Source organism: Salmo trutta, chromosome 12 (assembly GCF_901001165.1).
Source record: "Salmo trutta chromosome 12, fSalTru1.1, whole genome shotgun sequence".
Lineage (NCBI taxonomy): Eukaryota > Metazoa > Chordata > Actinopteri > Salmoniformes > Salmonidae > Salmo > Salmo trutta.
In genome coordinates, this window is record NC_042968.1 from 76,449,130 (window position 1) to 76,469,692 (window position 20,563).

Consider the following 20,563-nt stretch of genomic DNA (forward strand, 5'->3'; position numbering starts at 1 on the left):
TGTAAACAAATTTGTGCAAAAACTGAGAAAAGCCTTTTGTGCGTATGGAAAATTTCTGGGATTTTTTATTTCAGCTCATGAAACCAACACTTTACATGTTGTGTTTACATTTTTGTTCAGTGTGTATACACACACACAATCTTACAGAAGATAAACAAAATATTGTTCATTCTATTCTTAAAGGGAGTGACCAGGGACAAAGTGCTTCATCTTAGACAAATATAAAATTTATCGTATATTAAGTTTTATACTATGCTATGTGCAAGTGTGAATCTACAGCAATTTTTATAGAAATCATCCTTTTACCATACAAAAATGTACAATCATTTTTTTTACCCAGTTCTTTCATACAGATGTTCTCTTCAGAAACGTCAGCAATTGTAATCTTATCTACAGGTAAATATTTGACCGTGACACACATTTGTGAAATATAGATGATTGTATACAAAGAAATTATGCACAGTTAATAAACAGCTATACACAAATAGCTTATACTTCATCAAAACGGCTAGATGAAATCAACATGGCTGAGTATATGAGTGGTCCATCGACTGGCATTCTACCATGTTTCTCCCACTGCATGACACCACACACACGCTCAACTCTGTTCTCTGGAGCTCAGCAAAGAATCAAAAACACACTCAGGAATAATTCAGACAGCATGGATCTTACAACACATACTGTATGTCAAAACATCAAATCGACAAGCTTTGGTCTAGTGACAGGAATTGTCCTGCAAATGTTCATTTCCTTATGAAGATGATATACAGATGATTGATTTTCCCTCAACCCATCATTCAAGTTCTTTCATTGGTCAGGGCAGGAAAATGCCCCCACAGAGCCCTCTAGTGCTCATCAATATAAACTACAACTAGAGAGAAAGGATGCACCAATGAGTGAATGACAATAGCATTAATCTTTATACAGTATGTTGGCAACCTATGTGATTCAAAATATTCTGCTGGGATTACAATTTAACTGAATTGACATTCCCTGTGACTGAGAACTTAATCTAACAATGCTGGATTGGTGTGTGTTGGGAATGTAGTGTCTCATACTACAGTATATATTAGGTGGAATACGTAAATAGGTAGTGGTCCAGCCTCCAGATCCAGAACTCTTGGCTAAACAGACTTCATAGTTACGTCATCTGATATTGACTAAGTCTAAGACTTCTTCAGTGAGAAAATATTGAAATAATCAACTGATGTGATTATACAGCCTGCCGCTGAGATCAATTTACCCTCAGCCCAAGTACATGTATACCCGTATGGCCAACTAAACGAAGGTTAGTGCTGCACTCTCCCAACTGATTGAATTGTCATCTCGCATATATGTGTGAAAAACAACTACTACTTGGTCTATGCCAGAGGCTTCCAATTGTTTTAGTGTTTTGCTATGGATGCAAATGGCTATAATGGAAAGGGTCAATCAAGAGGTAGTGGGACCTGATCATCAGGGCAGAGGTGGGGATGGGTCAGAGGGTAAAGGTATACTGGGGATATGGAGTCAGTGAGCAGTAAACAAGTGACACCTACCTGCTACAGGTAGGTGTCATGCTCTGTGCTGCTCAGGCTCTGATTGGAGCCCAGCAGGGCTGTGTCTTTGAGGAGGGGGGAGGGCTCGCTGGGTTCAAGGTAGGCTGCCACTGGGGTCGGAGAGCTGTTCTTCTTCCCATTCTTCTCCTCTTTGGTCTTTTTCCTTTCCTTGTCCTCCCCATTGCTCTTGGTTGCCAGGGGCGACTCAACAATGATTGTGGGGTTCTGTCTCAGGTCTTGGCGACTTGGCGGCTCGGCAGCCATGATGGCCTTGGCGCCGTGCATTCTGGGAAGGGACTTGCAGTGCAACTCACCCCGGGTCTCCTTCCAGCGCCGCACTGATGCCAGGTGCTCCTTCTCAATGTCCCGCTCTGACACTGGCAGCTCTAGAATCTGGGACAGAGCATAAGGAGTAGTGGTTAATCACATTGGTCTTAGCAGAAATCATGACTGTAATAGTGTTTTATTGAAGTATTACTAGGTGGCAGCAGGGTATGTTTTTCAGTTTACACCATAGCCCTTAGCATGCAATGTGGCCATGACAGTCTCGTCATTCTCAGCTATTCTCAAAGTGACAAAAAAACATGACACTGAGCATTCTCCAGTATTTGATGTTTCTGTTCTATAAGTATGGCTGTGGGTGGTTGTACCTCCCGCACTAGAAACCCCTCCTGCATGTAGCGTGTATCTATGGTCTTGAGCAGCTCCATAGTCTCATACTGGCCCTGACACGTCTTCAGCTTGTCCTGGGAGCCCAGCATGCACTTCAACAACACCAGGCCCACCCGGAAGATGATCTTTACTCCTGGACAAACACACACCAGACAGCAGTGGTGTAAAGTGCTTAAGTAAAAATACTTTTAATATGAGCAATAATTAAAAAAATAAAAATAATAATAATAAGTACTTTAGAATTTACTTTTATTACAACTTTTACTTCACTACATTCCTAAAGAAAATGTAACTTTTTATGCCATACATTTTCCCTGACACTCAAAAGTTACATGTTGAATGCTTAGCAGGACAAGAAAATGGTCTAATTCACAAACTTATCAAGAGAACATCCCTGGTCATTCCTACCGCGGACTCACTAAACACATGCTTCGTTTGTAAATGATGTCAGTGTTGGAGCGTGCCCCTGGCTATCCGTAAATTAAAAATAATGTATATGCTGCCGTCTGGTTTACTTAATATAAGGAATTTGAAATGTAATGTACTTTTACTTTTTATACTTAAGTATATTTTCACAATTACATTTACTTTTGATACTTAAAAATGATTTGTTTTGAAATATACTTAACCTTTACTTAAAACCTCTTTGGGATAGGGGGCAGTATTTTCATGTCCAGATGAAAAGCGTGCCCAAAGTAAACTGCCTGCTACTCAGGCCCAGAAGCTAGGATATGCATATAATTGGTAGATTTGGATAGAAAACACTAAGGTTTCTAAAACTGTTAAAATAATATCTGTGAGTATAACAGAACTTATTTGGCAGGCGAAACACAGAGGACAAACCATCCAGGAAAAACATTTGAGTTCACTGTGTTTTCTATTGGTTTTCTATGGGAAACTGGATTTGAGGCACCTGGTTGCAGTTCCTATGGCTTCCACTAGATGTCAACAGTCTTTAGAAATTGGTTGATGTTTTTCCTTTGAGAAATGAAGAAGTACAGCTATTCAGTATGAGTGTCAAGCCAAGTGGACTCTTGTTTGGTGTGCGCGACCTGTAGCTCACTCCACTTTGATTTTATCCGCTATTGTTTGGGGTCACTTAGAAATGTCCTTGTTTTTGAAAGAAAAGCACATTTTTTTGTCCATTAAAATAACAAATTGATCAGAAATACAGTGTAGAAATTGTTAATGTTGTAAATGACTATTGTAGCTAGAAACGGCAGATTTTTTTATGGAATATCTACATTGGCGTACAGAGGCCCATTATCAGCAACCATCTCTCCTGTATTCCAATGGCACATTGTGTTAACTAATCCAAGTTTATCATTTTAAAAAGGCTAAGACAGAAGGCCAGCATCCCGGAGTTGCTTCTTCACTGTTGACATTGAGACTGGTGTTTTGCGGGTACTATTTAATGAAGCTGCCAGCTGAGGACCTGTGAGGTGTCTGTTTCTCAAACTAGACAAGCTAATGTACTTGTCCTCTTGCTCAGTTGTGCACCGGGGCCTCCCACTCCTCTTTCTATTCTGGTTAGAGCCAGTTTGCGCTGTTCTAAGAAGGGAGTAGTACACAGCATTGTATGAGATCTTCAGTTTCTTGGCAATTTCTCACATGGAATAGCCTTCATTTCTCAGAACAAGAATAGACTGACGAGTTTCAGAAGAAAGTTCTTTGTTTCTGGCCATTTTGAGCCTGTAATCTAACCCACAAATGCTGATGCTCCAGATAGTCAACTAGTCTAAAGAAGGCCAGTTTTATTGCTTCTTTAAATCAGAACAGTTTTAAGCTGTGCTAACATAATTACAAAAGGGTTTTCTAATGATCAATTAGCCTTTTAAAATGGTAAACTTGGATTAGCTAACACAATGTGCCATTGGAACACAGGAGTGATGGTTGCTGATAAATGGGCCTCTGTACGCCCACGTAGATATTCTATAAAAATCTGCCGTTTCCAGCTACAATAGTCATTTACAACATTAACAATGTCTACACTGTATTTCTGATCAATTTGATGTTATTTTAAAATGGACCAAAAAAAAAATAAAAAAATTGCTTTTCTTTCAAAAACAAGGACATTTCTAAGCGACCCCAAACATTTGAACGGTAGTGTATGTAATGATGAGTCTGCCGGCGTGTGTGTGTGTCTGTCTAAAGAGCATGCCTCTGAGTGCTCTCATGTGGACATAATGTAATGTGTGTATGTTTACTGTGTGGAATGTCTCTCACCCTCACAGAGGAACATGTCCCAGACACGCAGCACGGAGACCCAGGGCAGGGTTCTGGAGAAGGCACACATGAACCACTCCGTCATGTACAGGATGGGGTCCATCTTGTGCTTCTTCAGGTGGCGGTGGGCCAGAGGAGACACCCGCTTCAGCAGAGCAAACAGGATCTCTCCATCAAGCTGGATCGCCTCCTACAGGAGCACACAGGAACAACAGTCAGAAAGGAGAGCAGAGGGGGAGAGAGGCAGGGAGGGGTGACCAGGAGAAAGAAAGTGTGTGAGAGAGTGTGAGGGGACACGAGAACAGACTCCTTCCTTTTTGTTAAATCTAATAGTTGCATTATCTGGACCACATTGTCTGGTCACCCGCTCATTAACATGTCACGGTCACAGACAACACGCTACAGGTATGCAATGACAGCAGCACATGCCAGCTAGAGAGCTGGCCCAATAATATGACCTGCAAGCCTGCATTTCAACATGATTGTCACCTCAAATTGACCAGCTTTTCTTTTTCAAGACACAGGTGTTCCTGACAATGATAAACATGTTGAATGAATGTTTAATTTTATTTTAGTGACAGGTAAGCTCTTTGAGTTAACCCATTTAACTGTATCCCGTATGCCTGATCTTTAAACCCTAGTAAAAGACCTCACCCTGTCACACCCAACAGTCAGCAAATTCTCTAAAGCACATGATCTTGGGTCATTGTAATTTTGTGTCTGTGTTCTTTTTGAGTATAAGTGTCAGTGAAGGAGAGAGAATGTGTATGTAGTTTGAAGTAACGTGCATCTTACCAGCCCTGCACTGTAGTATCCAGGAAGATACTTCTCACAGATCTGGACCAGACCCCAGAATGCATCCTGTCAATAAAGCACAAACATAAATTAAACATGACGGTTGGCGTATGTATATGAACTTTATCAGAAAACATTGTTGTGTGAGTAACAGTATGTGTGTGTGTGTAGGCTCACCTCAGCAGGCATGTGCATTAGCAGCACAGCAGCAATGGGAGCCTGGGCCTGGCAGTAACCCTCCTCTGGCCGGTGCAGAGTATAGGCCTTCAGGACACGGTACAGGTCCTGCTGCCTAAATACACAGTAAGCGCAATTCAGTTACTAAAAAACATAGAAAAATAGAGAGACAAAGGCACAAGTAACACCAACAGAAACAATGACAAACAACGTCCCATTCACATTGCTTACCCATGGCCTCCTCTTGCCACAAACATCTCATGGAAGGGGAACTGTCTGTGGAGGTCCCTCTCTATCACATCCACCCACTTAGGGTCTCCCGCCTGGCTGTCCAGCTCCTTAAAAAGAAACAGTTATTTACATGCTACACTATGTGTAAAAGTATGAGTGTTAAGTTTGTGTGTGTGTGAGAAACTGGTATTAACGGTGGAGGGTAGTGAGTAACCTCAAATTTGCCCTTGTGCTGCTCCCTCTTCACCTTTCCTCCAGACAGGTAGAGCCACACCCGGCCTCGCAGAGAGGGGGGTATGCCCTTCTGACAGCGCAGCTTCATCTGGGGATAGAGAGTTAGTGCTACGGTCACAGCCACTCATCATTATCATGCACGGTCAGATTAGTTTAAAAATCATGGGAATTCCATCAGTGTAATAGATTAAAATATCAAGCAAGGGGGACAGGTTGTTCAAGTATGTGTTCAATGACTTTCCTTCTACAGTTCATGACCTAAGGACTTTTCTCCAGGCTGGTTTGTGTACACTGTGTGTGTGTTTAATAATAAATCAGCTGAGTTACACATTGCAAAACAGGTGGGCTGTGGTGACTGGATTGTGACCTGACAGGTGCATACTGTAGTATCCAAAGCAGTCACTCAACAGGAGTAAAAGGGGTGACACATAACAGCTTGCAAGGCTACCTTAACATGTTTCTAGAAAAGACCAACACAGGAATTTGCTGTTATCGTCAGCAAATGGGATTTGTGTAGATCAGCCAGTGTTTGACTGGCTTACCTTCTTGTGTCTCTTTGCCATCCACTTGTCCCAGTTGTTGAGCATGTCCAGCCATTTGGCCTCCCTCTGCCTCAGCACCTCAGGAGGAATGTTTTCAGCTCTGTGGGAGTCAGGGAGACAGACCGACCCAGGGTCACACTACAGACACATACATCTGTCTCTCTAAACAAACACTCAGGGATGTATTTAGACATGAAAAGCAAAAGGTAGTCAAATGGCCAACCAGATTATTTACATTGACCCCACATCCCTTTGTTTTTACACTGCTGCTACTTGCTGTTTATTATCTATGCAGTCACTTTACACCTACCTACATGTACAAATTAACCCAACTAACCTGTTTCCCTGCACATTGACTCGATACCGGTACTCCCTGTATATAGCCTCGTTACGGTTATGTAATCTTTTTACTTTTTGATTACATTTTTTTTACTTTATTGAGTAAATATTTTCTTAACTCTTTCTTGAACTGCATTGTTGGTTAAGGGCTTGTAAGCGTTTCATGGTAAGGTCTACACCTGTTGTATTCGGCGAATGTGACAAATACAATTTGACTTGATTGTCAACACAGACAACAGTGAAACAAGAGGAGAGTGAGGGAAGGAAGGGCCGGGGGCCAAACAGGAAGCGCCATCCATCACACAGGAAGTTGTCTTGGAGAAAAACAAAAATACAAGCTGCTTCCTGTTGCTTTTTAAAATCATTCGACCAGAGGAGCCTACATTGTTTCTCTTTCAGAAACAACTCTTTCGCTAGAAAACTTGAGCCATATGATCATAGTGTCCGTTGAAACAAGAAAAAAAAGACAAGAACAATGGCTGCCATTGTAGCGCCTCTCCAGATGAAAACAAGAGACTGAGGAGGAGAGCTGGGCTTGTGCTCCTTCCCTCGGAAGAGAGCGAGCAGAGGATGGAGGCGAGGACAGTAGTCGAGGGCGGTTCAAAAAGTACCCTCAAGAGGCTGCGTGTTTCAGAGGGCCTCTGAGAAAGAGCATCTTTATTGCATCCATCTGACAGACACACCCAGTAACCTGGAACGACTGTGGTCAAATTAGCCAAGGGGGATGGAGGAAGAAGGGGTGAACTGTGTAGATGGCACTGCAGTGGCCATCTACACAGTGACAAATTCTGCTATTTCGTGTTTTTTCCCACTAGTTGTTACTTTTTTTGTAGGTAATGTTTCCACCATTTCCAATGCCTGAAAACAGCTTCTGGACATTAGAACAGCAATCACTAACCTCGATTTAGATGAAAAATGTCTACTTCAACGAGTCGGCAGCTCTGGACGTTCTGCTTACTCCAAACCAGGCCCTAATCCCACGACTCGAAAGAAGAAGCGGCGACGAAAGAGGCAGGCGGCATCCTGACGAGACAATGTCGGCAAGCAAATAGACCGCCATTGTCCTCTGTTCTATTGGTGAACATGCAGTCACTGGAGAGCAAACGGGACCAGAAACTGTTTCTCAGGGCGGACACAGATAAAATACAACGAGGACATGGATAATGTACATATCACTGGTTTTTCTATGCATCGTCAAGACGGCAGACTCGGGTAAGACGAAGGGCGTCTCTTTGCTAACATTAGAGATCGTGCACCAGCTGTTAAGAAACTCGAGTTTTTGCTTACCCGAGTTAGAATACCTCATAAGCTGCAGACCATACCACTTATTTTTCGTACCTGACAATTTACCACCACGAACCGATGCAGGCACTAAGACCGCACTAAACAAACTGTATAGTGCCATAAGCAAACAAGAAAATGCACATCAACAGGGGGCGTTTCTCGTGGACGGTTATTTTAATGCAGGAAAAACAAAATCCTTTTTACCAAATGTTTTACAGCATGTCACCTGTGCAACTAGAAGCAACAAAACTCTAGATCACCTTCACTCCACACACAAACGCTTATAAGGCCCTTCCTCACCCTTCATTTGGTAAATCAGACCATAACTTTATCCTCTTGCTTACAAGCAAAAACTCTAACAGGAAGTACCAGTGAAACACACACACACACAATACGGAAGTGGTCCGATGAAGCGGATGCTAAGCTACAGGACTGTTTCACTAGCACAGACTGGAATATGTTCTGGGATGCATCCGATAACATTGAGCTGTTTACCACATCAGTCACTGGCTTCAATAATAAGTGCATAGACGAAGTCATCCCCACAGTGACCGTACGTACATACCCCAACCAGAAGTCTTGGATTACAGGCAACAGCCGCACTTTACTAAAAGGCTAGAGCTGCTGCTTTCAAGGAGCGGGACACTAATCCGGACGCATATAAGAAATCCCGCTAAGACCGCCTACGAACCATAACAGGCAAAAAGTCAAGTCAATACAGGACTAAGATCAATTCCTACTATGCTGGCTCTGACGCTCGATGGATGTGGCAGGGCTTGCAAACTGTCACGGATTACAAAGGGAAACTCAGCCGCGAGCTGCCCAGCGACACAAACCTACCTACTAGAAGAGCTAAGTGCCTTCTATGCTTGCTTCGAGGCAAGCAACACTGAACCATGCATGAGAGCATCAACTGTTCCAGATCCTGTACTTCTATATCAGGCAATGTCAGAGGAAGGTCCCAAAAAATTGTCAAAGACTCCACTGTTCTCCCTGCTACTGCATGGCAAGCGGTACCAAATCAAATTGTATTTATTCGTCACATGCGCCAAATACAACAGGACCTTACCGTGAAATGATTAACCAACAATGCAGTTCAAGAAATTGAGTTAAAAAAAGATTTACTAAATAGTCCAAAAAAATAACGAGGCTATATACAGGAGGTACCGGTACAGAGTCAATGTGCGGGGGTACAGGTTAGTCAAGGTCATTTGTAAAGTGACTATGCAGATAATAAACAGCGAGCAGCAGCAGTGTAAATAGTCCAGGTGGCCATTTGATTAGTTTAGTTGTTCAGCAGTCTTATGGCTTGGGGGTAGAAGCTGTTACCCTAGTGAGGTTGTGGGACGCTAGCCAACAACAAGTGAATTAGCAGGGCGCCAAATTCAAAACAAAAATATCATAATTCAAATTTCTCAACCATACAACTATTATACACCATTTTAAAGAAACTTCTCATTAATCTAACCACAGTGTCTGATTTCAAAAAGGCTTTACAGCGAAAGCATAGCATTAGATTGTTAGGACAGCACCTAAACAAGAAAAACCACAGCCATTTTCCAAGCAAGGAGAGGCATCACAAAAACCAGAAACAAAGCTAAAATTAAGCACTAACCTTTGATGATCTTCATCAGATGGCACTCATAGGAATTCATGTTACACAATACATGTTTTGCTCAATAAAGTTCATATTTATATTAAAAAAAAACACATTTTACATTGCCGTGTAACGTTCAGAAATGTTTTGCCTCCAAAAACTTCCGGTGAATGAGCACATCAATTTACAGAAATACTCATCATAAACGTTGATAAAATAAAAAAAACTTATTCAAAGAATTAAAGATAAACTTCTCCTTAATGCAACCGCTGTGTCAGATTCCAAAAAAGTTTTACGGCGAAAGCACACTTTGCAATAATCTGAGTACAGAGCTCAGCCATCAAAGCAAGCTATACAGTTACCCGCCAAGTTCTGGAGTCAACAAAACTCAGAAATAGTATTATAAATCTTCACTTACCTTTGCTGATCTTCGTCGGAATGCACTCCCAGGCCTCCTACTTCCACAATAAATGTTTGTTTTGTTCAATAAACTCCATATTTGTGTCCAAATACCTCCGATTTGTTTGCGCGTTCAGATCACTATTCCAAAGGCATAATGCGCGAGCGCAAAATCCTAGACGAAAAGTCAAAAAGTTCCATTACCGTTCGTAGAAACACGTCAAACAATGTTTAAAACCAATCCTTAGGGTCTTTTTATCATAAATGTTAGATAATATTCCAACCGGACAATAGCGTATTCATTACAGTGGAAAAAGGAACGGCGCACCTGCGTGACTTCGCAGTAAACAACTCATTGGCCTCAGGCAGTCCACTTGTTGAGTCAGCTCTTATTCTCTCCCCAGTCACAGTAGAAGCATGAAACAACTTTCTAAAGACTGTTGACATCTAGTGGAAGCCTTAGGATGTGCAAAATGAACCCTAAGTCACTGTATACTGTATAGGCAATCACTTGAAAAACTACAAAGCTCAGATTTCCACACTTCCTGGTTAGATTTTTCTCAGGTTTTTGCCTGCCATATGAGTTCTGTTATACTCACAGACATCATTCAAACAGTTTTAGAAACTTCATAGTGTTTTCTATCCAAATCTATTTTGGGCACGCTTTTCATCCATAATTCCGAATGCTGCCCCCTACCCTAGTGAAGTTAAGGAGCCTTCTGGTCCTAGACTTGGCACTCCAGTGCCGCTTGCCGTGCGGTAGCAGAAAGAACAGTCTATGACTTGGGTGACTGGGGTCTTTGACAATTTCTTGGTCCTTCCTCTGACACCGCCTAGTATACAGGTCCTGGATGTCAGGAAGCTTGGCCCCAGTGATGAACTGGGCCATATGCACTACCCTCTGTAGTGCTTTACGGTCAAATGCAGAGCAGTTGCCATACCAGGCTGTAATGCAACCGGTCAGGATGCTCTCGATGGTGCAGCTGTAGAACTTTGAGGATCTGGGACCCATGCCAAATCTTTTCAGTCTCCTGAGGGGGAAAAGTGTTGTAGTGCCCTCTTCACAACTGTCTTGGTGTGTTTGGACCATGACAGTTTGTTGGTGATGTGCACCAAGTCTGGAACCAACAGGACCCTGAACAGCATCTACCCCAAGTAGTGATGGGAAGTTCAGCTCTTTTTACCGACCTTGATCTTTTTAGGTCGTTAGATCAAAATAATTAAATCGTTCGACTACTGATTTTCAAATGAATGCCCAGAGCACGCAGGACCGCCTACCAGTGAACGATGAATTAAAAACTTGAGTCATGATTCTACAGGCCTCTCGTTCACTTGTCCTTCACCATAGCGGCTAATTTGTTCTGTCATTTGTAACTGACTTGTAAAAGTGTGCTTTAAACAATGTACATTTGTTGATTGCTAGACATACAAATAACATTATTTCTTGATACATTTGAGACGAGATCTAGTTGTGGCCGCAACCAGACTAGACTGTGAATGACACGCAATGCATAGCATGACTGCCGTGAGAGTGATTCGCTCAATATCGTTTGAACTGCAGCCCCCCAAACGATTCGTTACCGAGTTTAAGTTTGTTGAGCAGAGGCTGTGTATGTTTTCGTTCTACAAAGTTGTCCATCATAACATTCAATAATAAATTAATTGCATTCATTTTTGCACCATGCGATCAATTATCAGTTCTAAACATGTATTTTTCTTCTATGCTGCCTGCAGCATGATCAATTTTCCCTAGCGGACATGATAGACAGTTGCTGGTCAGAGCAAGTCTCCAGAGGCGCTGAGCCGGACGACCATGTATTTATCCTGCTGCAGAATTAATTGCGGCCAGCAGGCGAAATGAATGACTAAAATGAATGAAACACTCAGAAAAAATAAATCTTGACTCCCGAGTCAACAAAGAGTCGTTCAAAAAGAACAAATCACTCGTGTACTGCACATCACTACCTCCAAACCATAAGACTTCTAAACAAGATTCCTAAAAAGCTACCTCCATTTACCCTTTTTTGCACCAACTCTCAATGACTATGCGCACACACACACACACACACACACACACACTCTACCCACAAATGTACTGTACTTACACCAGCACACACAAAAGCTGAGACGATAAACTGAAAATGATCGACAACGACTATACTAACCACTTATCGGGGGCATTTTGCTGATATCGTTCACTACGATAAGTAGCCTATACTAGAGAAATATGGGTGACTTAAAGGGAAAATTGAAAGCTAAACATTCAAAGTAGTAGTTTAAAGGGTAAAAAAAACTGTAGTTTACATTTAATGTTGTTCATTTATCGTTCAATTTATCATTATGGCATTAATTGTGTCAATTTATCGCAATATGGATTTTAGCTCCATATCGCCCAGATTCAACACACTTTTTTGCACTAACTCTCCTGCACTGACTATGCACACACACCCACACAATACGCGCACACATGCATATTGACACCACACACACACTCTTTCCACATTTGCTGTTGCTACTGTCTGTTATCTATCCTGTTGCCTAGTCACTTTACCCCTAACTATATGTACATATCTACCTCAATTACCTCGTACCCGGGCACATCTACTCTGTACTGGTACTCCCTGTATATAGCCATGTTATTTTGATTGTTATTCACTGTGTATTTATTCCTTGTGTGTCTATTTATACACTGCTCAAAAAAAATAAAAAGGGAACACTAAAATAACACATCCTAGATCTGAATGAATGAAATAATCTTATTAAATACTTTTTTCTTTACATAGTTGAATGTGCTGACAATAAAATCACAAAAATAATCAATGGAAATCCAATTTATCAACCCATGGAGGTCTGGATTTGGAGTCACACTCAAAATTAAAGTGGAAAACCACACTACAGGCTGATCCAACTTTGATGTAATGTCCTTAATAAAACAAGTCAAAATGAGGCTCAGTAGTGTGTGTGGCCTCCACGTGCCTGTATGACCTCCCTACAACGCCTGGGCATGCTCCTGATGAGGTGGCGGATGGTCTCCTGAGGGATCTCCTCCCAGACCTGGACTAAAGCATCCGCCAACTCCTGGACAGTCTGTGGTGCAACGTGGCGTTGGTGGATGGAGCTAGACATGATGTCCCAGATGTGCTCAATTGGATTCAGGTCTGGGGAACGGGCGGGCCAGTCCATAGCATCAATGCCTTCCTCTTGCAGGAACTGCTGACACTCCAGCCACATGAGGTCTAGCATTGTCTTGCATTAGGAGGAACCCAGGGCCAACCGCACCAGCATATGGTCTCACAAGGGGTCTGAGGATCTCATCTCGGTACCTAATGGCAGTCAGGCTAACTCTGGCGAGCACATGGAGGGCTGTGCGGCCCCCCAAAGAAATGCCACCCCACACCATGACTGACCTACCGCCAAACCGGTCATGCTGGAGGATGTTGCAGGCAGCAGAACGTTCTCCACGGCGTCTCCAGACTGTCACATGTGCTCAGTGTGAACCTGCTTTCATCTGTGAAGAGCACAGGGCGCCAGTGGTGAATTTGCCAATCTTGTTGTTCTCTGGCAAATGCCAATCGTCCTGCACGGTGTTGGGCTGTAAGCACAACCCCCACCTGTGGACGTCGGGCCCTCATACCACCCTCATGGAGTCTGTTTCTGACAGGTTTGAGCAGACACATGCACATTTGTGGCCTGCTGGAGGTCATTTTGCAGGGCTCTGGCAGTGCTCCTCCTGCTCCTCCTTGCACAAAGGTGGAGGTAGCGGTCCTGCTGCTGGGTTGTTGCCCTCCTACGGCCTCCTCCACGTCTCCTGATGTACTGGCCTGTCTCCTGGTAGCGCCTCCATGCTCTGGACACTACGCTGACAGACACAGCAAATCTTCTTGCCACAGCTCACATTGATGTGCCATCCTGGATGAGCTGCACTACCAGAGCCACTTGTGTGGGTTGTAGACTCCGTCTCATGCTACCACTAGAGTGAAAGCACCGCCAGCATTCAAAAGTGACCAAAACATCAGCCAGGAAGCATAGGAACTGAGAAGTGGTCTGTGGTCACCACCTGCAGAACCACTCCTTTATTGGAGGTGTCTTGCTAATTGCCTATAATTTCCACCTGTTGTCTATTCCATTTGCACAACAGCATGTGAAATTTATTGTCAATCAGTGTTGCTTCCTAAGTGGACAGTTTGATTTCACAGAAGTGTGATTGACTTGGAGTTAAACAACACAATGTAATTTTTTGAGCAGTGTGTATATATTTTTTTATCTTTATCTCTGCATTCTTGGAAAAGGACCCTTGAGTAAGAATTTCCCTGTTACACCTTTGGTTTACAAAGCATGTGACAAATAAAATTAGATTTGGAATTATACTGTGTCATTGTCCTCATTATAAGCAGCCTCTGCTTTTTCTCAGCAATGAATGAAAATAGGCTACATAAATAAAATATAACCTAAGGAGAGGCACAGACCTCGGACATATCACGCATACAAGGCAATGGAACATACACAGATCCATGAACACACAGATACCACTGTTCTGTCACAGTGGCAGCAACTGTGGTAGCCATAGCATCATTAGTCAAAGGACAACATGCCCTTTCCCTTCCAATGGAGCAAACCAAAACAGCCAGAAAAGCCTGCTGCAGAATGCACAACAAAAAGACTTAACAATAATAATAAAAGACAGTTTGGACAGGCTAAAACTAACAAGCTCTTCGCCTAAGAGGCTCTGACAGGTCCGCTTTGTTTTGACTTTTTACATTTATTCTAGGGACTGCCTTGCAGTCATTAGTCTACATCCAACAAAATGGGCAGAACACTTAGGCCTGCATTCTCTTTCAAACTCCAGCAGATCATATGACATGACAGATACTAGGACATAAAAACCCCAGAGTGAAAGACAAGGGGTCACTCATGGCGTGCAAACAGCAGTGCCTCACACAAGCACCTGCTTTACAAGGTAGACAAATACCAGGTAGTACAAAGGGCTGAGTGCAGCACACAGACAGTGATTGGCATTAGCCTGTCTGAATTAGTGCAGACTATCAGATTACAGTCATCCCGGGTCGGGGGTGATCTCAGGAAGCTCTAGGTAAACAGGGACAGGTGTAGTCCAAATACTATCATTTTGACCAATCGCTCTCAAATACAAAACACCATACAAACAGTTCAGTGCTGGGATGTGGCATGCTTTTTATCACATCCTGGCACTCTAGGGGGAGGGGCCTGTCATTGGTGGGGGAGGAGCAGCGTCTGATCTCTTCCTACTTCTCAAAGGAAATTAATCCTCAGTCAAAACAGTGGAACACTTGCCACAGCCTGTGAAGGACAAAGAAAGCAGGTAGCTCTGAGAACATTCCCCTAGTTCTGTTCCCCCCCACTCCTACTCCTGGTACTTGTCAACCACTCACAGGCGACCTAAACACAAGAGAAATGCACATCACAATAGGTTGTATGTAGAGTCAGAAGACGTTTGTTTGGACCAAGTGGTGACACATCAGGCCGGTATTCTGTTTTGCAGGAAACCAGCGGCACATGTTGAACTCAGTGGCTAAAAGCCATAGTAGTGTAGAAAAGAAAATGGCTGTGTCCGAATACCCATACTTGTGTTCTAAATAGTAGGGTTTTTGGGCATGCAGGAATTTTAATCTGATCCTAAAGTCTTCTTAGACTCAACAACTCTGAATCAATTAATCAGCAGACAAAAAATTAATCAATAAAAACAGACATTGTTAAATTAACGGAGGAAAAACACCCGGAAAAGACGGCTTTCCCATAGAATTCCATTAAACATTTTTGGGACAAAGTAGAGCCCCTATTTACACAAATGACAACACACGTAACTAGGAAGCACTGAATTGAGTGACGTGTATCAAACAGTTATTTAAGTTCTATTAAAACGAGGAAAATCTGGAGAGTCCTCTGCTGATTACAGACCCATAACTTTAGACAAAATAATAACAAAACTCATAAGCAATAGAATGGCAAAAGTATTACCCAGACTTCATACATATCAAACAGGGCATATTAAAAATAGACAAACAAATACAATAACATTTTAGTTTAATACAATATGCTACAAAACAAGGTATAGATTTATCAATAATGGCTGGTGATGCCAAAAAAGGTTTTGACCGTATTGAATGGTCTTTTCTATTCGAAAAACATAACATTTTATATACATTTCAAAAATGTATTATGCTTTAAAGGGTAACTCTCGACCCCAATTTCAGCCTTTACCCAACCCCTTCAAGTAAAATAAAAAATGCATTCAGGTGAGAAGTTGTGGGTGGGGGGGAATTGCTCATAAATATTAAGTTTGGGGGTGGGTAAACAGTTGTACCTGATCCCAACACTTTCTCACTAAATCATACCAGAAGTCCACTGGCACCCTCTGATAACCAAATGATGTGCATCGTGAGCAAATACAGCTTTGGACCATTACCACACATCTATTGCCACTTCTGGTGTAAGTTCAAATCCTTGAAAATGTGGACTCACATGTATTACGGAATTGTGTTTGGAAGTGCAATCATCACCTTAAATTAAGATTAGTGTCTCAAATCAATCCAACCTGCATTTCAGTACACAGTAGCTCTTTTTCCAGTGGTCAAATTAACTCCGTCTGATCTTGGGTACTGTTAAAATAATATATATACTACCAGGGTTACCCCTCTCGCAGGTAGACCTTCAGTTTTCAGAATTAAAAGTGTTTGGGCACAGGATGAATATTGTAAATAATGGGATTAGAACTCACAACCATTGAATTAGTGGACTGCGCCACCAGTCTGGAAAAACATAAGACGAGTTGACATGATCACCACTGTCATCTATTTCTTTTTACGATGGATGTAGCTACCACAGGAGGTTGGTGGCACCTTAATTGGGGAGAACGGGCTTGTGGTAACGACTGGAGTGGAATCAGTGAAATGGTATCAAATACATCAAACGCATAGTTTCCAGGTGTTTGATGCCATTCCATTTGCTCCGTTCCGGACATTATTATTAGCCGCCATTCAAAATTCCCAGTTAAGAAGTTTCATGGTGTAGTTATTATAGGAATTATGATGCGTCTAATATTTCTCTCTATACCATTTGTATTTCATATACCTTTGACTATTGGTTACAAACAGCGCTGTGATTCAAGCATTGCTAAGAGCTGCTGGCAAACGGAGTAAAGTTTGAATGAAAGCTCACAAGCCTGCTGCTGCCTACCACCGATCAGTCAGACTGCTCTATCAAATCATAGACTTAATTATAATAAACACATAAATAGGAGCTTTTGGTCATTAATATGGTCAAATCCGGAATTTATCATTTAGAAAACAAAACGTTTATTCTTTCAATGAAATACGGAACCCTTCCATATTTTAATCGAACGGGTGGCAACCCTAAGTCTAAATATTGCTGTTACATTGAAGGTTGTGCAATGTCATAATTATGTAAAATTCTGGCAAATTAGTTCGCAATGAGCCAGGCGGCCCAAACTGTTGCATATACCCTGACTCTGCGTGCAATGAACGCAAGAGAAGTGACACAATTTCCCTAGTTAATATTGCCTGCTAACATGAATTTCTTGTAAATAAATATGCAGGTTTAAAAATATATACTTCTGTGTATTGATTTTAAGAAAGGCATTGATGTTTATGGTTAGGTACATTCGTGCAACGATTGTGCTTTTTTCGCTAATGAGCTTTTGTTAAATCATCACCCGTTTGGCGAAGTAGGCTGTGATTCGATGATAAATTAACAGGCACCACACTGATTATATGCAACGCAGGACAAGCTAGTTAACCTAGTAATATCATCAACCATGTGTAGTTAACTAGTGATTATGTGAAGATTGATTGTTTTTTATAAGTGTAATGCTAGCTAGCAACTTACCTTGGCTCCTTGCTGCACTCGCATAACAGGTAGTTAGCCTGCCACACAGTTTCCTCGTGGAATGCAATGTAATCAGTGTCCAAAAATGCCGATTACCGATTGTTATGAAAACTTGAAATCGGCCCTAATTAATCGGCCATGCCGATTAATCGGTCGACCTCTACTTTACAAGGCAGCAGTACCCAGCCGAACATAACACACATTGGTAAACAAAATGAGAAAGGAAAAATGCCATACAACATAAAGGCTGTCAAGTCTACATGGAAGCAGATTATGTACAATATGTTACAAATTCCAATTTGTTGTGGCTAACGCTAACTAGCTTTTGGAGTTAGGGGTTAGGGTTAAGATTAGGAGTTAGGTTAAAGGGTTTAGGTTAGGGAAAAGGTTAGCTAAAAAGGTTAGAGGATGGGTTCGCTAACATGCTAAATTGTTGCAAAGTAGTAAATTCCTGTTAATTAGCTAAAATGCTAAAGTTATCCGTGAAGAGATTCGAACACGCAACCTTTGGGTTACTAGACGTTTGCGTTTTAAGTCTTAAATATGTAACCATAATAAACTTACGTTACGTTTGGTATGTTATGTAGAGTCTATGAGACCAGCCTGGAGAGTAACACTGAGCAAGAGGAAGAAATGTTTACGTTGGCCTCCAGGGATAACAAATAACAGGCTACTGATTAAAATATGGACGGCATATTAGAAAATAACAAACAGTAAAGTGGGGTGTGAAGTCAGATGACAAGGGGTCAATCAGGTGACTAATCTGTAAGAAACTTGTTATGACAACGTCTTGACAATTTAGAACAGTTATGTCTGTCAGCCACAGACGAACGAGCTAGCTAGCGACGTCATTTTTTTATGGTAAATTCTAAACAGATGGGTCATACTTACGAGTGTTCTGAATATTGTTGTGCACCCCCAATAAATCCATATTTATCCGTCTGTCTCTCACTGGTATAGGCATTTAGTTCCGAGTCCGAGCCGAAGGGGTTGCCTTCTCCATCTGTCAGTGCCAGACTTTCTGTCGTGCCCCGCAAACTTTTGCGGGACTCTGCTGACTTAAGTCCATTGGCTGGTTCTATTTTTGCCATTTAAACCACTAGCACTAGCTCCCTCTAGCTTACTTCTTCAAATACAATTAGTCAACTAAACCTCCCATTATTTAATTGTAACTTTAGCTAGGTAGCTAGTTTTCGGTTGTCCAACATCTTGTCATAAACTGACCATAGCATCGTCGCAGTTAAATCAGTAACCTAGCTAGCTAGCCTTAATCAAAGCAACTAGCGTATGCTAATAAACGTTAGCTCGCCAACCAATTAACGTTAACGAAAATAAAAACAGAAAGTCACAATCAATGAATGGCAACTAGATAGCTAGCTAAACAAGCTAGCTGGCTATGTTAGCCAACCGCTAGCACTGCCAGTGAGAAGCATGCCACTAGCTGTTTAACAACAACAACAGCAGCACCGCAAGTCAAATACAAAAATCTGTATACTTCCAATGACTGGTCAGCCCGATAAAACCATTGAAATCAAATGACAATCAATCTCTCACAGAACTGGCACGTCTAAAGAGTTGATGCACAGACAGAAAAGATAACCCAGATATGTCACAGTTCTACACGTCTTCTTCTTCTTCGGTGGGGTTTATCAGCGGTTGGCATCCAACGTTAGGGTGCATTACCGCCACTAACTGTACTGGAGTGTGGGCCAAAGACACGGAGATAATAAATCCTACCTGACAGCCCTGTTGCTATTAAAAAACACAACAACATATTTGAGACTATATCTAAGGAAGTTCTACTCAATAAATACTTTAAACTAATTCCCTGTATCCCTATCTTCCTCATACGAGATCTCATCCTCTCTCTTTACCTCTGATACTGCCCACACTGTAGTAACACATGCTCCACAGTCTCTGTTTCCTGGCAATAATAACACTATCCTGTTGGATACTTTCCTATCACATTTAAAGTCTTATTCAACCGGCTGTGTCCCACCATTAATCTTGTAAAAAATAGTCTCCTCTCTTCTGTCCCATCCTGTACTTGAAATAAATGCCTGCCCTTAGTATCTCTACTCCACTGCTCCTGCCATCTCTGCACCATCACTGTCCATATCAGGCTTTTTGCCTCTGCCTTGCTCATTAAAACTACTAAGTGCTTGTTCAGCCAGTACATCAACTGCCTCGTTCCCCTCCACCCCCACATGGGCTGGGACCCAATCAATCTTATCTGCATACCCATTTGTCTAATCCTGCCATGGGTTTGTTGTACATAAAGCAGGTCTTGTCTGCTACGTGTGCTAAAAGACTGCAGACTCATCAACACTGCACACGAATTAGAGCAAATAACTACTCTCTCTGGCTTGACTTCCTCCATCCACTGCAAGGCCAACAGTATAGCCATCAGCTTCACCAAATATACAGTGCCTTCAGAAAGTATTCAGACTCCTAGACTTTTTCCACATTTAGTTATATTACAGCCTTATTCTAAAATGGATTAAATAAATACAAATCCTCAGCAAACTACACACAATTCCCCATCATGAGAAATCAAAAACAAGTTTTTATAAATGTTTTTATAAAAAACAAAAATACCTTACAAGTATTCAGACCCTTTGCTATGAGACCTTGAGATGTTTATACAA

General features: G+C 41.9%; 1 protein-coding gene and 1 long non-coding RNA gene across 3 annotated transcripts in view; one reads left to right on the forward strand and one right to left on the reverse strand.

Moving 5' to 3' along the window:
- Window positions 1-5,331, forward strand: part of LOC115204202 (uncharacterized) — a 47,595-nt gene extending 42,264 nt beyond the window's left edge. The window contains exon 2 of the long non-coding RNA XR_003880317.1: window positions 4,445-5,331. This is a non-coding gene — a long non-coding RNA (uncharacterized LOC115204202). The remainder of the gene's footprint in view (window positions 1-4,444) is intronic.
- LOC115204199 (TBC1 domain family member 10A) lies at window positions 110-19,562 on the reverse strand. Of its 2 annotated transcripts, none has more exons than XM_029769582.1 (9): window positions 18,807-19,562; window positions 6,416-6,515; window positions 5,854-5,961; window positions 5,640-5,746; window positions 5,409-5,523; window positions 5,232-5,297; window positions 4,437-4,626; window positions 2,189-2,343; window positions 110-1,931 (listed from the first exon to the last, which is right to left on the reverse strand). In XM_029769582.1, the coding sequence occupies exons 1-9, from the start codon at window positions 19,004-19,006 to the stop codon at window positions 1,542-1,544; spliced, it is 1,431 nt and encodes a 476-aa protein (XP_029625442.1). In that variant the 5' UTR covers window positions 19,007-19,562; the 3' UTR covers window positions 110-1,541. The 2 variants fall into 2 exon arrangements, with proteins under 2 accessions (XP_029625442.1, XP_029625444.1); XM_029769584.1 differs by lacking the exon at window positions 18,807-19,562 and adding an exon at window positions 18,480-18,764.
- Between the last annotated feature and the right edge of the window lie 1,001 nt (window positions 19,563-20,563).

What these genes read in the sequence shown, in the direction of transcription:
- LOC115204199 (XM_029769582.1), bottom strand. Translation starts at nt 19,006, where the DNA reads ATGGCAAAAATAGAACCAGCCAATGGACTTAAGTCAGCAGAGTCCCGC. An exon ending in GATACTACAGTGCAGGGCTG is followed by an intron (nt 4,627 to 5,231) that starts GTAAGATGCACG and finishes GTGCTCCTGTAG; the next exon opens with GAGGCGATCCAGCTTGATGG. An exon ending in GGACATGTTCCTCTGTGAGG is followed by an intron (nt 2,344 to 4,436) that starts GTGAGAGACATT and finishes GTGTTTGTCCAG; the next exon opens with GAGTAAAGATCATCTTCCGG.